General features: G+C 45.1%; 1 protein-coding gene across 1 annotated transcript in view; it reads right to left on the bottom strand.

Moving 5' to 3' along the window:
* Positions 1–3,246: 3,246 nt before the first annotated feature.
* PARM1 (prostate androgen-regulated mucin-like protein 1) overlaps positions 3,247–15,753 on the bottom strand; it is a 40,709-nt gene continuing 28,202 nt past the window's right edge. Inside the window, exons 4-5 of the mRNA XM_012659844.1 lie at positions 15,307–15,385; positions 3,247–4,355 (exon numbers count right to left, since the gene is read on the bottom strand). Of these exons, the coding sequence (XP_012515298.1) occupies positions 4,271–4,355; positions 15,307–15,385 (164 nt within the window). The 3' untranslated portion in view covers positions 3,247–4,270. The remainder of the gene's footprint in view (positions 4,356–15,306; positions 15,386–15,753) is intronic.

Here is a 15,753-nt window from a genome sequence, read left to right as displayed (position 1 = left end):
TTGAAATTATACTCTGGATGACTGAAACTGTCTGTCTAACTGTCAGATAAGGATGGGCATGCTGAATTTAATTTTTGAAGGGGAGTGAGACAAGTATCAAATGTACCACTAATGCCTTAATATGACTCGATTATGAATTGCCATCAACTCATTGAATCAAAGCGTTTGCTTTCACATCTGTTTGATAAGGCACACAGTTTAAGAGTAAAATGACTGCTTGGAAAGTGTCTTCAATTCTGACATTCTTCAATTCTGTTTCAAGATCAGAGAGACCTTCCTGCCATGCAGAAAATATTATTTATTTATGTGGGATATATTTTTCTTTATGAACAAGTCAGAGCTGAGTAGTATGACCAGTATTGATTGAGCATATCCATTGAATGGCTTGAAGAGTAAAACATATTAAAATGTAAATCACCACGACCAGACACAAGCTTTTAACAACTTTAATTGATATAATTATAATTGGTATGCAATATGTCTTACAACAAATGTGGATGCAATAACATCAAATATCAAAGAAGTTTCACATCTTTCCATCTTTAAACGACATTGGTTGACTCACCCCAAAAGAGAAATCTGGTATTGATCTCTTGGTTAGCATTATAACCAATATCAACTAGTACTTTTAAAATCAAAGCTGAATGATACATTCATTTGCCAAAAAAAAAAAAAAAAAAAAAGATTAAAGGCAAAGAAGGTGAATCAACGTGCAAATTAGCATCTGGCCCAGGTGCAAAATTCATGTCCCAGATGCGAGGGATTGAACCACGCACGCTCGCAAGTCAGAAGAAGAGCAAACAGATGACATTGAACCAAAATCAACTCCACGCAGAATCCAGAAGACTTCAGGATGGTACAGGCCAGAAGTCTACTGCTGTTGGTGCTCAAGTATACACTCTGTGGTACCCTAACCGTCTGGATCCTGACTCTCGAGTCTGTGAGATCCACGTCCCGGGCCAGACCTTCCTTTGGAAACGAAAACCATCATCTGCGACCCCAGGCACAGTCGACCCTGCAGTCGATCAGCGGCACTGGGCCGTGGGGGTGTAGTCTGGACCTGGAACAGCTGTGCGATGGGGCTAGGATGCAACTGCCGTCTTATGCAATATGTAAAAACAACACACCAGGGTAACCGCAAACAAGAAACTCAGATCACTTAGATATCTATGTAATACTTAAAATGTCTATAAATATTTTTTTCTCCAGAAACTGAAAACACTGTAGATGTAATTTCATTAATCCTCACAACACATCTGTGAGGTAGTACGGGGTGAGGGCAATGCGAAAGCTTCACCCGGTTTAGAAATGAAGACACAGCTGTGCCAGGAGGGCAGGAGATTTCATCATCGGGGCCACAGAGAGGAAACAGAAGAACCCCACTCTTTCATCACTTGTCATCTACGCCCCCCCTGCCCCCCTGCTCTGGCATTCTCTCTAAAGCTTTATGACTGGCCCTATCACAGCCAGGATGTGGGTTGGAATCCACTGGAGCCATTTCCCCCGGGTACACCTGAACAGACTCCCTGAGGTCCCGCCAACTACCAGCACATATTTCAGGGCTGTCTGTGCGTGTGTGTGTGTGTGTGTGTGTGTGTGTAAGTAACACTTGTAGAATACAGTTGCTAAAATCCTTTGGCCAATTCAAAATCAGAAAAAATACATTTGGCAAAATAAGGCTCAACCTTTAGGTATTTTATATTGACAGAACAGCACAAAGAGCGTTGTAGTTTTTGCGGGAAGCTGTCACCTTGCTGAATACATCTGCTTTAGGCCCAGATCCCTATATTTGCCATAAGCATTTGGAAGTTAATAAGAGCAACAAACCCATCACATGCCCTTGCACAATAGCAGCCTTCGGTAAGGAAAATTGTTTGCAGAGTCCATGGTTTGTATTAGGTCAGGGTTCCTGGGAAGAGGCTGGTCCCTCTGACCCAGTATCTATGACAGAAGCAACACCCAGAGTACTACTCTGCAAAGGTGTTTCATGGACATTGTGTCAAAACGTTTTTGGCCGTGGGAGGAAAAAAAAACCACATATGGAATGTCCTATTTTTATTGGCTTGTCCTTTGCCAAACTGAAAGCTCTATGGAGGGGGTGGGATGGGGAAGAAGGACATTGACTCAAGCCACACACGGCCAGACTGGGCACCCTTGGTCACTCTTGTCCATGTTTCTGGGAAGGTCCACTTTTATTATCTTTCGTTTTTCATACTCAGAGACATCCTAATTCCTCCAGGCCTACTCCGCATTGTCCACTCTGGTTGTAAAATACTCTGGGAGTTGCTCATTCTCCTCTGGCACCTAAGGAGCTTAGAAATAATTATTTTTTCAGCGTGTGGGATGGCAGGTTGCAGAAAGTGGCACTACTCCCAGTGTCTCTGATGACAGAGCTGTTTAGCAAAGCAAGGGTGGTTTCACGTCAGTGCTTTGCCCGGCCACAGCTAGTGACGGGATGAGCCGGCGGTCAAGTTTCCGTAAACTAAACGGAGTCATGGCAGCAAGGTCCAAGTTTAGAAATAAAAACTGATCCATTTTCAAGTTCTTTATGACAATGTAGGACAATATAACACATTTTGAAAGGGGACCCAGTGTTTGTTTTCTACTACATGAAATCAGGACACAAAATGTTGATTGCTAATAGCATGTCACAGGAGGACAGAGTTGCAGCCCATGAACTAAAGCTCTGTAGTAAACACATAGAAATAAAAAGATGACCATGCATACCAAAACACAACCCATCAGCCAACAAACTATACACTCTGAAGATAAAAATTTAACGTATCATTTTCTTAAAAATAAAAAAGCATGACATATGTGAGTATTAATAATCTTAATCTCAGCACTACAGACATTTTGTGCCAGAGAATTCTTTGTTGTCGTGGGTTGTCGCGTGTATGGCAGAATGTTCGGCAGCATTCCTGCCACCGTCCACTAGTAGCGCCCCCAAGTCATGACAATCAAAATTGTCACCAGACGTTTTCAAAAGTAGGGGTGGGGGACAAAAATCACCTCCTGGCTGAGAATGACCGCAATAAATGGATGACTACGAAGATGAACAGTTCTTTCTGAAAATTTGTTGCGCAGGATTTTAAGAACTATATACACAGGGGAGCGCTTTATTAAAGGGAAGAATTAGTAAGGTGAGTGTACAGGAAGAATAAACAGATTAATCATGGTTTCTGTTTCCTATGGAAACATGCCTCGCTTGGCAATTGCAGAGAGAATAGTGAGTGCCTCTTTTTTTTTTTTTAACAGTTTACAGCCATTATCCAACAGAGAGTGAGGCAGTGGACCAGTCGCTTCATGGGTGTAAAGCAAGGATTTTCTGGGCTCCTCTAAGCAGTGGATGTTGCCGGCTGTTGTCGACAGCTATTTCCACTTGCCCTAACGCGATACTCAATGCAGGTGAGCATCCTTCTTCCCCCCACCCGTCTCTCTCCCAACCCCACACACCTGCGCGCTCACTCCACAGCTCCACATGCCTCTCCGTTTCTATCACTCAGCGCATCTCACAGCCTTCTCCTGTGGAAATGCAACTCTGCCATCGCTCGTGGGCTGGGGTCCCCGCTGCACTTGCCCGGAGCCGGCAGCCCGTGCGGACGCAGGCGGCCGGGGCGGGAGGGCAGGTAGAGCGCATGCTCAGATCCCGGGGGACCTGCCACACGAGGGCACTTCCTGTTTCCACCTTTCATTAGTTAGGCCGCTAAGGAGCTGCTGTCAGGCTTGTAGAGCCAAGCAGGCATCCTGTCAGCTACAACCCGATAAACAGGGATTAAAAAGGAATCCGAGAAACCCCTGCTCCCTCCCGTGCAGGGTGAAACCCTCCGAGGAGGACTCATTTCCTTTCCCCTCATTGATATTTCATGTGATTTCCCGAATAGGAGTTTAAGAAATACCACAAACAAAAAGTTCCCCTGAAAGTCAACCCCAACAAAACAACCCAAGTGCGCTTCCTGGGTCCTTCTTGCGCTGGGTCCTGCGGTGGGGGCGGCAGCCTGCACCGTCGTGGTCTGGTGTGGCCGGAGCAAGGCTGGCCCATTTCAGCTGAAAATCAGCCCCTACTCACCTTTAAATAATGGTTCTTTTTGTACCGGAAAGGGGAAGTTGTAGCAGCTAGAGGAGAGGAAGGAAAACAGAAACAACCATACCAACGAAACAGGGCTTAAGATTGTCGTTCCATGTGCATCAGGTACGTGTTATAAATTCTACTGGATAAGCACTCATAAATAAAGAACAGTCACTCCTCATCCCAGGCCGTGTTCCTGTGTTAGGAGTCGTCGTACAGAGGGTTGTTGTAGTTTCCCCAGGACCCGTAGTCGTGGTCATCCAAAAGCCTTCCGTAGGAGGAGTGCCTGGTCAGGAAGGAGGGGAGGCTGCGATTACTTGGGGAAGTCGCCCATCCGAGGACACCCTAATGCCCTGCGGCCCGGACGGGGAGGCCTGGGGAGCCAACGAGAAGGAAGGCCGTGATGCTCCCACTGGGACAACAGGACCCCCAAGCATGGAGGCCCCGTCTGCCAGACACCCTGCAAGTGGTGACTGATCCAGCTGGGAGCCCGACTGGCCCCTTCTGTTGCCATCAGCTGGGTCCCTGTCTCTCTCCTGGACCTGCTGGTACTGGGGAGGAAGAGGAGGCCCCATTTCTATGGGGATTTCCTAAGACAGCCTGGGAACAAGAGGCTTGTGCTCCTAGCATTGTGACTTAGGTTCTGGGCTTACTTTTTCCCAAACCAGTAATGACACAGCCATACCACTATGGCTATCACCACCGCTCCTGACATTTATATTGTGTCTTACATTTACAAAGCGCTTCTATATTCAGTTTTTGCTTGGTCCTCAAAATAAAGCCACAGGGCAGGTGTGGTTTACCTTATTTCTCTGACGAGGAAAATGGGGCTCTGAGATGTTAAATGATGTGCCCCAAATCATCTAACTGAGGTGTGAGTCAAATCCCTGCCTCCTGGATCTAAATCCGGGGCTCAGAGCTCAGGTTCCAAGAGTCTGATTAGCACCTTAGTTCAATGGCAATATGGGTTAAATGGGATTCGGTTGGTCTTTTCTGGGAATTTCTTTCATGATTAATAATATTTATATAAGAGACTGTAAGATGTTATTGCTTCTCTGTTAAAAACCTTTAAACGTCTCCTTACCTCACAAAGTCACTAAATGGCTTGCAAAGCCCTACGGCTTCTGGCCCCTGCCATGTTTTGAGCACGTCGGCTACTACTGCAGACAGACCCCTGCTCCTTCTGCTCCAGCCACACTGACCTCCTTCCCTTCGCCCTCATGGCTGGCACACCCTTGCCTCAGGGGCTTTGCATTTCTGGTTTCGCTTTCCTCAGCTTGGAACAATTATCCCCCTGAACCTTATCCCCCTGAACTCCGCGTAGCTCATTCCTTCATCCCCTTCAAGACTTTGCTCAAACGTCACCTTCTCGGTGAGACCTTCCTTAACAACTCTATTTAGATTTGCAGCCTCCACCTCTAGGATCCCCTGCTTAACTTTTCTCATAGTACTCATCACCTCTAACATACTTTATAATTTACGTATTTATTGTGTTACTGCCTCTCTTGCCTAACTAGACTATAAACTCCATGGACGTGGATTATTTGCCTGTTTTGTTTATTCTTGGCTCTAACTCCAGCACCCAGAAGAGTATTTGGTACATAGTAAGACCTCAACGAACGTTTGTGGAAGAAACAGTGTTTGGAAAAAATACATCCTGGGTTACCCCCAAACCAATCTGATCACTATGGGATCTGCCCGAGGAGGGATATGGTCTTTTTAAGACTAAAACTTACGATAGGATTAGAACACCACACAGTGAGCATTTGGGGCCTCTGAGGTTTGTGCTAGCATGTGAATTGTTATACCTCACCACTAGAAATCATGTATGCTAGGTAGAGTACCAAAAAGCAGGCCCAGTCCCTCAATTTTTTCATTAGCTAGATATGAAAATTAAACAAAATGAAAATACAATCTGAGAAGCACAAAAAGCATTTGCTATACTTATATCTGTTGGTAAAATAATTGCTAATGCTTTTTTGAGGCTTATTTATATTTGCCAGGTATTCGCAAAGAGATGATTTTTTTTTTTTTGCAAAAAAGCAGGCCCTTGCTGTGCTTGTTTCAAACTCTTAGCCTTCAAAATTCTGATTTATGTCCTGAAGGCTGACTCAGTTGACCCAGTCCATATACCTGGAAACTTGAAGATGTTCTGCCATTTACTTTGCTTTCCCTAAAGGCCCATGTTCAGTTCTGTTGGTACAAGAAGGAAAGGGACCATAAATACCAATACAGAAACACCACTGCTTTTTTGATAGGAATACAGGAGGTAGTTTTGGTAAATGAAGGTCATGGGTTATCTATGGCCAACACTTCTCCAAATTCAAAACCTCCAATTCCAATTAAATTCCTTAACAGGCTGGTTGAGAAATGGAAGCTATAGAATTAACAAGTAACAACCAGATGATTACAGTGCTGGAGCACAGGGTAAATTTCAGCATGACTTACTGCTGCAAGCCGGGCAAACATCTCCCTAATAAACACGCTCCTTTATTGATGGGGTACGATGGCCTCACCTTTGTAAGGTAAAGGAGCTTCTCGCCACAGTTTTATCTCCATCATATAATGTTATTCCCATAAAATGTCAGTTTGGTCAATAAATGCATGTTCTCGAATAAGTTTTTAACCCCCTGTCTCTTCATCTAGAAAATGGAGAATTTTTTTTTTTTCAAATTGAGTTAAAGTTGTGAGAAGGATTGAATGAGGTAATGCATATAAAAGGCCTGGCACATAGTAAATGTGCAGTGAGTGTTGGCCAATATTCCTTTTTAATTTTTATTATAATAAAACTTATACAAGCACATGGTAAATCTGCAAGTAGTAAAAAATGGCGCTGAGTGAAAAGTGAATCTTCCTCCCACCGGGAACTCCTAAAACTATGCCCCAGGCACAGTTATACGGCCATTTCTTATGCTATTGTTACCATTTTTGGATTTTCAAAAATTATAATTATTCTGGAGTGGGGTCAGAGGATTAAAAACCTTCTGTAGGGTTTTACTGTCTGTGGTTATTTTAGGGAAGACTATTTGGTCAATGCTGTATCTGAATCTGTTATATTGTAAGAGGCATCTCCTACAAAAACACTAGTAAAATAAAGGAAAAAAGACTTGTGTTTACTTTCATTTTTCTTTGCCTTCCCTTATGGATGAACAGTGAGTGAACAAAATGCTGTTACGTGAGGAAGGAGAGGCAAGAGATATGCATAGACCAAAATTGGGCAAATACTGAACCTTCAGGGCTTGTTCAGTACATTAATGAGCCTAAACAGGAAGAATTGGGCGCGCTGGGATTCCAGCCAGGTACTACTGTAGAAAGAATAAGACAAACACATTTTTTGTGCGTGCGATAAGGGGAGAGTCATTAGTGAGCAGGTTAAACTCTCTCTCGGTCAGAACTTAAATCATGCCACATTTTGGATGGAAATGGGAGGTTTTTCACATTGGCATTTGCAGAGTCCAGGAGGTAAAAAACAAAACAAAAAACTCCCACTCCGAGATTAGGAAAGTGGGGCAGAGGAATTCAGATGACTTTGTCAATGTATTCAGTGGTACTGAAACCAAGTCTCCTCGCTTCATAAGGCAACATTGCTTCATCTAACTTCAGTCGGAACAGCAATCTGTATGAATGAGGTCCAAGCCATTTTGTTTACTCAATTTCTTAATAACAACTGGCACCAACACGAGATAGCTGTGTTTTCTATCTGCTGTACTTGGCTCCCCTTAGATAGTAAATCTCTTGGGGACAGACCATGTCTTACTTTTTTTGGTTTAGCTAAAAAAAGTGTTTAGCTACCTGCACACCTAATGTGTTGCTCTTGGTGCAATGATTATTTTATAAATATTTGATAACTGTGCTTATATCCAGTATCATATAGCGTATATGGAGTTTGCTTGGTCAATACCAGCAGGGATTTGTATGGCCTGTAGCAATTCATTGCACAATATAACTGCCACAAAGCGAAAAGATCTCATTAAAGACTATCAGTGGTCAAGGCTTCCGTTTTGATTTGAAATGTAGGAAGCGGAAGAGAATGATGGCTGACCTGCGTGTGGTGATGCGTGCACAGTCCCTGCGCATCAGTGGCGCTGGGCTTGTCGTCAGTGTGACTCTACTGTATCGCACGGCTGAGGAAGCAAACTAAAACCTCAGGGGGCAAAATAAGGAATGATTTCTCTTAAGCCCTTCCCTCCCTATTCTCTGTCTCAGTGGCTCTGCTCTAATAGAAAGCAACGGTCCCTGCTCCCTGCCTCCAATTGGTGACCCCTTGTTGGTGACAAATGGTAAACATGGTGGTGACATTTGTGGTTTGAGGCCTTCTTTACTGCTGCAAAATGGTCCCGATTTTAAGGTAACTGTAGCGTCAATACTTAATGGAACTCAATTGTCTTCGAAAATGAGTAAGGTGTTTTACTACCCCTTGTGTTGAAATAAAACATATTTTAGAAAACACCTGTTTCACAAGGGTCAGCCTCAGTTCTCCACCAAATCTCCGCCTTTATTTACGACAACACCCCACAAAGTCCTCTCCTCTGTAGTTGAGTGAGTCTTGCCATTCAATCGTTAGCGCTTATCACGCACTAAGAAGGAGGGATAAAAGATGAGTAAGACATGGCTTGGTGCTGGGAAAACACCGCTGAACTTGCAGCTCATCAGCCGTTGGTAATCACGCCTTGGACTCTTATCATCCATTAGCAAAGCTGTTTGCTGCGGCTGTCACCATCTCTCTCTCTCTCTCTCTCTTTTTTTTTTGGTTTCTGTTGGTGGCTCTCTTTTTCTGGTTGTCATTTCCCTGCCTGGTGCCTTTGATCTAACCATTCATTGAAAACTTACCATCTGTCAGGCTCTATTCGGATAGGGATCTGGGTGAAACCTCCATGAACTAAACAGAGCAAAACCCCTGTCCTCAGGGAGCTTACATTCTAGTGGGGGGAGACACAATAGATAAGATACAAATAATAAATGGTGGATGTTACTAAGTCGAGGGAAGGAAATAAAGCAAAGAAGGGGGTGAGGGGTTCCAAATGGGAGGTGGGGATTGCAATCCTGAATATGGTGATCAGGGAAGATCTCACTAAGATACCCTTGAGCAGACACATATAGGAGATGAAGGACGACTGCAAGGATGTCTGAGATATAGTCTCCAGACAGCGGGAGCAGGAAGTGCAAAGGCCCTGAGGCAGGAGCAAACAACATATCTATGTGGTAGCTATTGAACCATAATTTTTAAAGATAAACTTTTTATATTGGAATGATTTTAGATTTAGAGAAAAGTTGCAAAAACAGTATAAAGAGTTCCCATATACCCTTCACCCAGCCTCCACTAATGTTAACATCATCTTCTATAATTATGGTACATTTGTCAAAACTAAGAAATTAACATCGCGAACCACAACTTTGAAGCTAAGAAAACTGTGACCGTTATGGGTCAAGTTATTTTATTCACCCACGGTTACCACGGCAAGTTAGTGGCACAGTGAGTAGCACAACTCAGGAATCCTATCAGTTCCATCTTCTTTCTACCACAATCCCAATGGTGAAAACATTTCCAAAATCCTCTTTCCAGAGTCCAGTTTCTTTTAAAAAGCTATTATTTCATACTTTCAAACATCTTTGAATAATTACCTTTACTTTGAAGGGGCAGATCAAATGTGTTTATTTTATTTTTAAAAAATTATCTGCCAGATACCACAGTACTGTCAGACACTCATCACAGAAAAGGTCTACACGTCGGCACATCAGTTTATTTGTAAACCAGCGCAGTGTCACGGGGTAACTGGTGAAAGTCTGTGCGGTTTAACAGATTCTCACGCCTTCCGCTTCCCTAAACCTAGCACTTCCTGATTTGGAATTCACCAGTGCTGCTGCTGCAACCCAAACTTTCCTACTCAAAGTCATTCACTCATGCAATAAATGTTTACAAAGCAATGCCTACATGTCAGGTATGCCAGGGGCTTCATATCGTGCTCCTGGAGGAGGACGACAGAGAATGCTATTCCAGTACAGGGAATCATGTGGTCCAAAGGAGGTATGTGCAAGAAACTCAGCATGGAGAGAAGGGAGGAGGCTTCCCAGAGGTCCCTGAGCTGGACAACTTGGAATTAGCCAGATAGGAAAGGGGTGAGCTCAATGCCTCTGGAAAAGGAGTCAGCACATTCAAAGTCATAGACGCAACATGTCTGAAACATATATGTGAAGAACAGGGCAATCTGTCTGGGAAACACTACAGCAAAGAGGGTGTCTGGAGTGTTAGGAGATGAGGGTAAAGCAGGGTTACTCAAAGTGTGGTCCTCGGACCAGCATCATTGACATACCTGTGAGCTAGTCAGAAATGCAAACGCATAGGCCCTGCGCCGACCTACTGAATACAAATCTATGGGGATAAGACTCAGGAAATAGTGTTTTTAATAAGCTCTCCCATTGATTCTTCTGCACGTTAAAGTTTGAGAACCACTGAGCTAGAAAGTCAAGTACACTAGACCTACAGAACTCCAAAAGCTGGTCTGAAAAAGTCGACCTGTGGGTAACAAATTCTAGAAGATCTTAGCTCCCATGGCTGGCTGGGCCTACTCTTCATACCTAACAATAACTAGAAGGAATCCAGTTGTTTAAAACGCAATCACTGGAAGACATAAAGCAAAACAGGTGACCTGTAACAAGATGCCTTAAAAGCCAGACCCTGTTGTGTCTGCAAATCAAGATCACATTTATTTTTGTGAGGGGAACAGCCTGTGTTGTCTGTCTGGGTCACCAGCGCACCTAATTATAGCAACATCCACATCACTGGCCTTAGCAGATACGGTCTCCTGTGCAAGGAGATTATCTCGTGGCTGTGCAGTTTTGAGCCAACTTAAACAAAACAAAACCGACTCACCTCACTCTTCAATCATCATTAATTAAAGATGCCCTTGTGCAAGAGGCAGGCAGGGCCTTTGCTTTCTTTTAAAGTTGCAAACAAGCTCTGGAATACAGACTGTTCAGAGATAGTTTCTATTTATGAATGTATAACATGGATGCGACTTCACAGGCATGTAGGGACAGTGCCATTAAAATAGCCAAAGTGGAACACGGAAGCCCACCGTGTCCATGCACATTAGCAAACTGCGCTGCTCTGCCATGGTCCTCCTCCTCCCCCCTCTCCTTTGACTCCCTCTCGCCTACTGAACGGACGGCAGGCTGGGGCCGTCCTCCCAAGGTCAAGGCCTGCTGTTGGCGGCTACCACTTCACTGAGCAGCTACGTGCTAAGCGCTGTTCTAACACCTACAGCAATGAGAGTAGTTAGCGTTTCTGTCATCCTCACCTCATGCCACCAGCACTTAAAGTTTATGTGCATCATAACCGATGCCCACAGCGATCCTGAGTTGGTATTATTATAGTCCAATTTTGCAAATGAAGCAGCTGAGCACAGCATGGTTAAGAAACCTGCCCCGGAAGGCATCTTCTTAGCCACCATGCCATAGTCTGTCCAGGTACTCTGCAATCATTACTTCATTTCAGCTTTCAAACAACCTTGAAAGGTACATATTATTAGCTCTCTTTTTGCAGATTGGAGAAATTCAGGATCAAAGAGATTATAATTTTCCCAAGTCCACCTTGGGAAGTAAGTAGAAAGGTCAGTATTGACCTTGACAGCAAAGCTCACATTCCTCCCTTCGCACCATAGTGCTGCTGGTTATGAAAGGGGTCCAAGGCAGAGAAGGGCCCTGGTAGGTTCAGGGCAGTTCATTTTTATAAACCACATCCCGAAGTGGCTCAGCTTACAAAAAGATGTGGTTCTCTGGGCAGGGGACGCTGTGACAAAACTAGGAGCTGTGGGTCCCTGGAGAATGGAAGTGTGAACAACAGATGGCTAATGAGTTTGCCAAAGCCTTTGGAGGACATGAGGATTTGGGAAGAAAGGCGAAAGCACGGAGCCGCCGTTAGCAGAGCTTGCAGGGCGTGCTGTTCTTCTGGTTGTGACGCTGCCTTTTCCAGCCCACTTTGCCCTCGCATCTGCAGGGACACTGGCTGGGCCGGGTCTCTAGCCCACGGGTGCAGGCCAGAAGCTAATGGTTCCCTTATGGGTGAATTCAGTCACTCACTGCTCCAGCCAAGTGAGCTAAAAGACCACAGACAACAGGCCTTTTGTGTTATTGTTCTCAGAAATCTGGGATGAGAGAAGCAGAATGAATTTCCAGCTAAAGCAAAGCCTAACCTCAGGTACGTACACACACGCCAACTGAGCCAACTGCGTTTGCGATGAATGATTAGTGGGGCTTCCCAAGAATCTAGCAAAATAACACTTGAAGGGGTTTTAGCATAGCCATAAGGTTCATAAGAGCTATTAATCTCCTTAGGTTATCATTTTGTCAAAATAATTAAGAGAAGCAGAAAGGGGTTTTCCTTAGGGGATTTCTGAAACAGAGATCTGATCACTTCATCCCTCCTTAAGTTTATAAGGCCGAAACTTAAGTGGCGTAATAGATAAATAGCAGTCTTATATTTATACAACTGTGGACCTTTCTACATTTAGGAGAGAGAACCTATATGGGGGAGAGAAGCAATCATTAACTCAATTTAATCATCCACTTAATTTATCTGGTGTTCAGAAGGCCTGGGGCAAATATAGTTCAAAATAAAATTTTAATCAGCACTCATCAGAACAAATTGTAATGGCCTGCTAGCAAAATTTTCCAAGCACAGTTAAGTTCTATGACGGCAGAACTGGGTCTGGTCACCGATGTGGCCCCCAGTGCTTAGAAGAATGCCTGGCACGTGGCTGGTGCTCAGCCACTGTCTGTCAAGGAGGTCCTTCCAGTTTGCCACTTTGACGATGACGGTGATGGTGTCGGCAGTGCTATGTACTTGGGAAGTGGTATCCACCAATCCTCCCAACAATGCCACATGGTAGTTAGAATAATGCCCTTATTTTACAGGTGAGGGAGACGGGGGCCAGTGATGCTCCACACCATGCCCAGGTGACAGCGCCGGAGAGCGACAGAGCTGGGACTCGAATTGAGGTGCCTGCCGATGCTGGAGTCGGTTTGAGGTAGTAAACCTGAACCCTCGCCTAAGGTCAAGAGGAAGAGTCGTTCGGGTTATTTCAGTAGCATTTTGGGGAAGCGTGTAGCGAGAGGGAAGTGTTTCTGTTTCGCTCCACACTCCACTGAAGGCCGTATTTCCAGAGCCCTTCAGAGACTCACCGTTGGGGATTCCAAAAATGAGTCTACAATTTATGTGTAAGTTCCCTTTTTTTGGGCCCCAGGACATATTTTCAACAGATACTTTATTACAAAATGGGAACGAGGCTCTCAGAGTAGTTCATAAAAGCCAATTTAACTCATAATTAAAATACAGCCTGTCTGCAGTGATAAACTAGTAATTAAACCAGATGGAAAAAGGTACCATTCAGTAAGATATAATTTATAAAATTAAGTTTGCTGCTCAAGGAAATGCAGACTTAATGAAGGAATTTTTTTTTTTTTTTTTTAAATCTGAAGGGGACTTCTGGATGCTTTTATACAATCTTTTATTAGACACAGGTCACGCTGGCCTTTTAATTCCAATTTCTCTTTGCAACTTGGCTTTCCTGTTCTTGCGCCTTAGACACAGGCGCTAATTCAAGGCGCTCTCCTACTTGCTGCCATCATCGGGTTGATGTGGTGCACGTTTAGAACACAGGACAGAGGGGGAGAAGAGGGAAGGAGGAGGGAGGGCTCCCTAGCAGGTGCTGGGCTACGCGGGGTGGCTGGCGGGGACAGGGTGGCAGCAGAGCGGGTGTGCACAGAGATTTGGAACCGCGTGGGGAGCTCACAGTGTCAGGAGCACCTGCGTGTGTGCAGTGGGTTCGTGGGACTGCGTGTTCCTACGTTTCCTCGTTCACTATTCAATTTATCAAGCAGCATGCTCACGGACGAAGTCTGGGTCTTCAAGGAGCTTCCATTTTTGTGGGGGAAAAGAGATAATAAACAAGCAAATATATTTAAAAAAAATAAAATAATAGACCATGCTAACAAGCAGAGTAAATGTAGTTAAGGCACTAAGAGGATAAATATCAAGGGCACCAAACCGGAAGGGGAGTCTCTTGGAGGGAGTGAGATGAGAGCCAAGGTGCGCAGGGCGGTGGGAGGAAGAGCTGCAAGAACATCTGGGGAGAGGGGCTGGCGGGAGCCAAGGGCCTGGGACGGAAGGAAGGAGAGAGCCTGGTGAGTGCTGAGAACTGAGGCGCGGGGAGGGCTGGAGCTCAGTGGTTCAGGTGGAGACAGGGATGTGATGAGTTGGAAGGGGAGGCAGGGGTGGGTCCATGACACCCTCGAGGGCCACCCCAAGGACTTACAATTTATTCTCAGTGTAGGGGGAGCCATGGGGGTTTTTAAGGGAGGGAGTGGCAGGGGCAGAGGCGCTTGCACAGAGAAGGCTCCGGCCGCTGGAGGAGGAAGTGTTGGCGGCCAAGGGTGGCTGTGCTCACCATGGCTGCCCGTGTCCTTCTGTCCCTTGTCGCAGGCACTGCACAATCTGGCAGACAAGACCGCCCCTTGCCATCTGGCATTTACAGCTGGAAGGACACTCAGAGAGTGTGAGTAATGTGGTTTTGAGGCTTGGATTTCACAGAGCAATAGAAAACACAAATAGGGGACTCACAGAGTATTGCAAATTTCCATTTGGCTAAATCTCAGCTACTGTCTATGATCACCTTCATTTCGTAGGAGAAAAGATACTTTAAAACCACAAACATAAGGACATAATCTCAGGGGCAAAAACCAAGTTTTACAGAAACACTACACCTTCCTTATGTTTTCACATTTTGCGTTAGAACCAGTGAAAACCTCATTAGCAGACTGGACACAAATCCAAGGACTGGTATTCAGAACATTAGTATTTAGGAACCGCTGATTCCACCCTCAGCCCCCTCTCAGAGATGAGAAACGCGAGCTTCAGGAGCCCTGTGGCTTTCCTGGGGCATGAGCTGAGGTCAGGGCAGAGAGTCTGGGCTTCCGTCTCCTGACTCCAGGTTAATCCTTGTTCCATTACATCATCACGCTGTATATTTCAGCTTTTTCTTCTACTTTGCCAAGGCTCAGGTACCGTACAGATCCCTGTCTAGGGTGGAATACGCCGGCCATCTCCACTTCCCTGCCCGTATTTCTGAGGGCCGAGGTACCTGATAAGGAACAAGCACTCAGCAAAACAGCAGCTCTCAGCCCGGAGCCCTGTAAGGGGAAGTCCTCTTCTTTATAAAGAAGAGTCGGACGCGTCTCACCTGATCTTCAGGTACGCCGCGACTCCAAACACCAGCAACACCACGGCGATGACTGTCACGGTAATGGCGGCGATGCTGCCTGCCAAGGAGGAGAGGCACAGAAAAGAGGACAAAAGAGGGAGTTAAGTGACTCTGGAGCGCACGGTTCCCACCTCTGCCTGGCCCCACCGTTTCTGCAAAAGAAGAAAAAGTTACTTACTTCACATCATTCTGCATAAAAGTCAGCAAGAATAAAACCCAGGATCTTAATTCTGTTACCAAAATGCCTTTTATGCCAAGTGAGGTTGGATACGTGGTGAATATTTATTTCAATATTTATCAAGACCCTCACGCCTGTAATCCTAGCACTCCGGGAGGCCGAGGCGGGCAGATTGTTTGAGCTCAGGAGTTCGAAACCAGCCTGAGCAAGAGCGAGACCCCGTCTCTACTAAAAATAGAAAGAAATTA

Source organism: Propithecus coquereli, unplaced genomic scaffold (assembly GCF_000956105.1).
Source record: "Propithecus coquereli isolate 6110/MARCELLA unplaced genomic scaffold, Pcoq_1.0 Scaffold64, whole genome shotgun sequence".
Taxonomy (NCBI): domain Eukaryota; kingdom Metazoa; phylum Chordata; class Mammalia; order Primates; family Indriidae; genus Propithecus; species Propithecus coquereli.
Note: the sequence above shows the minus strand (reverse complement) of the source record. Positions and strands in the feature narration are given on the sequence as shown.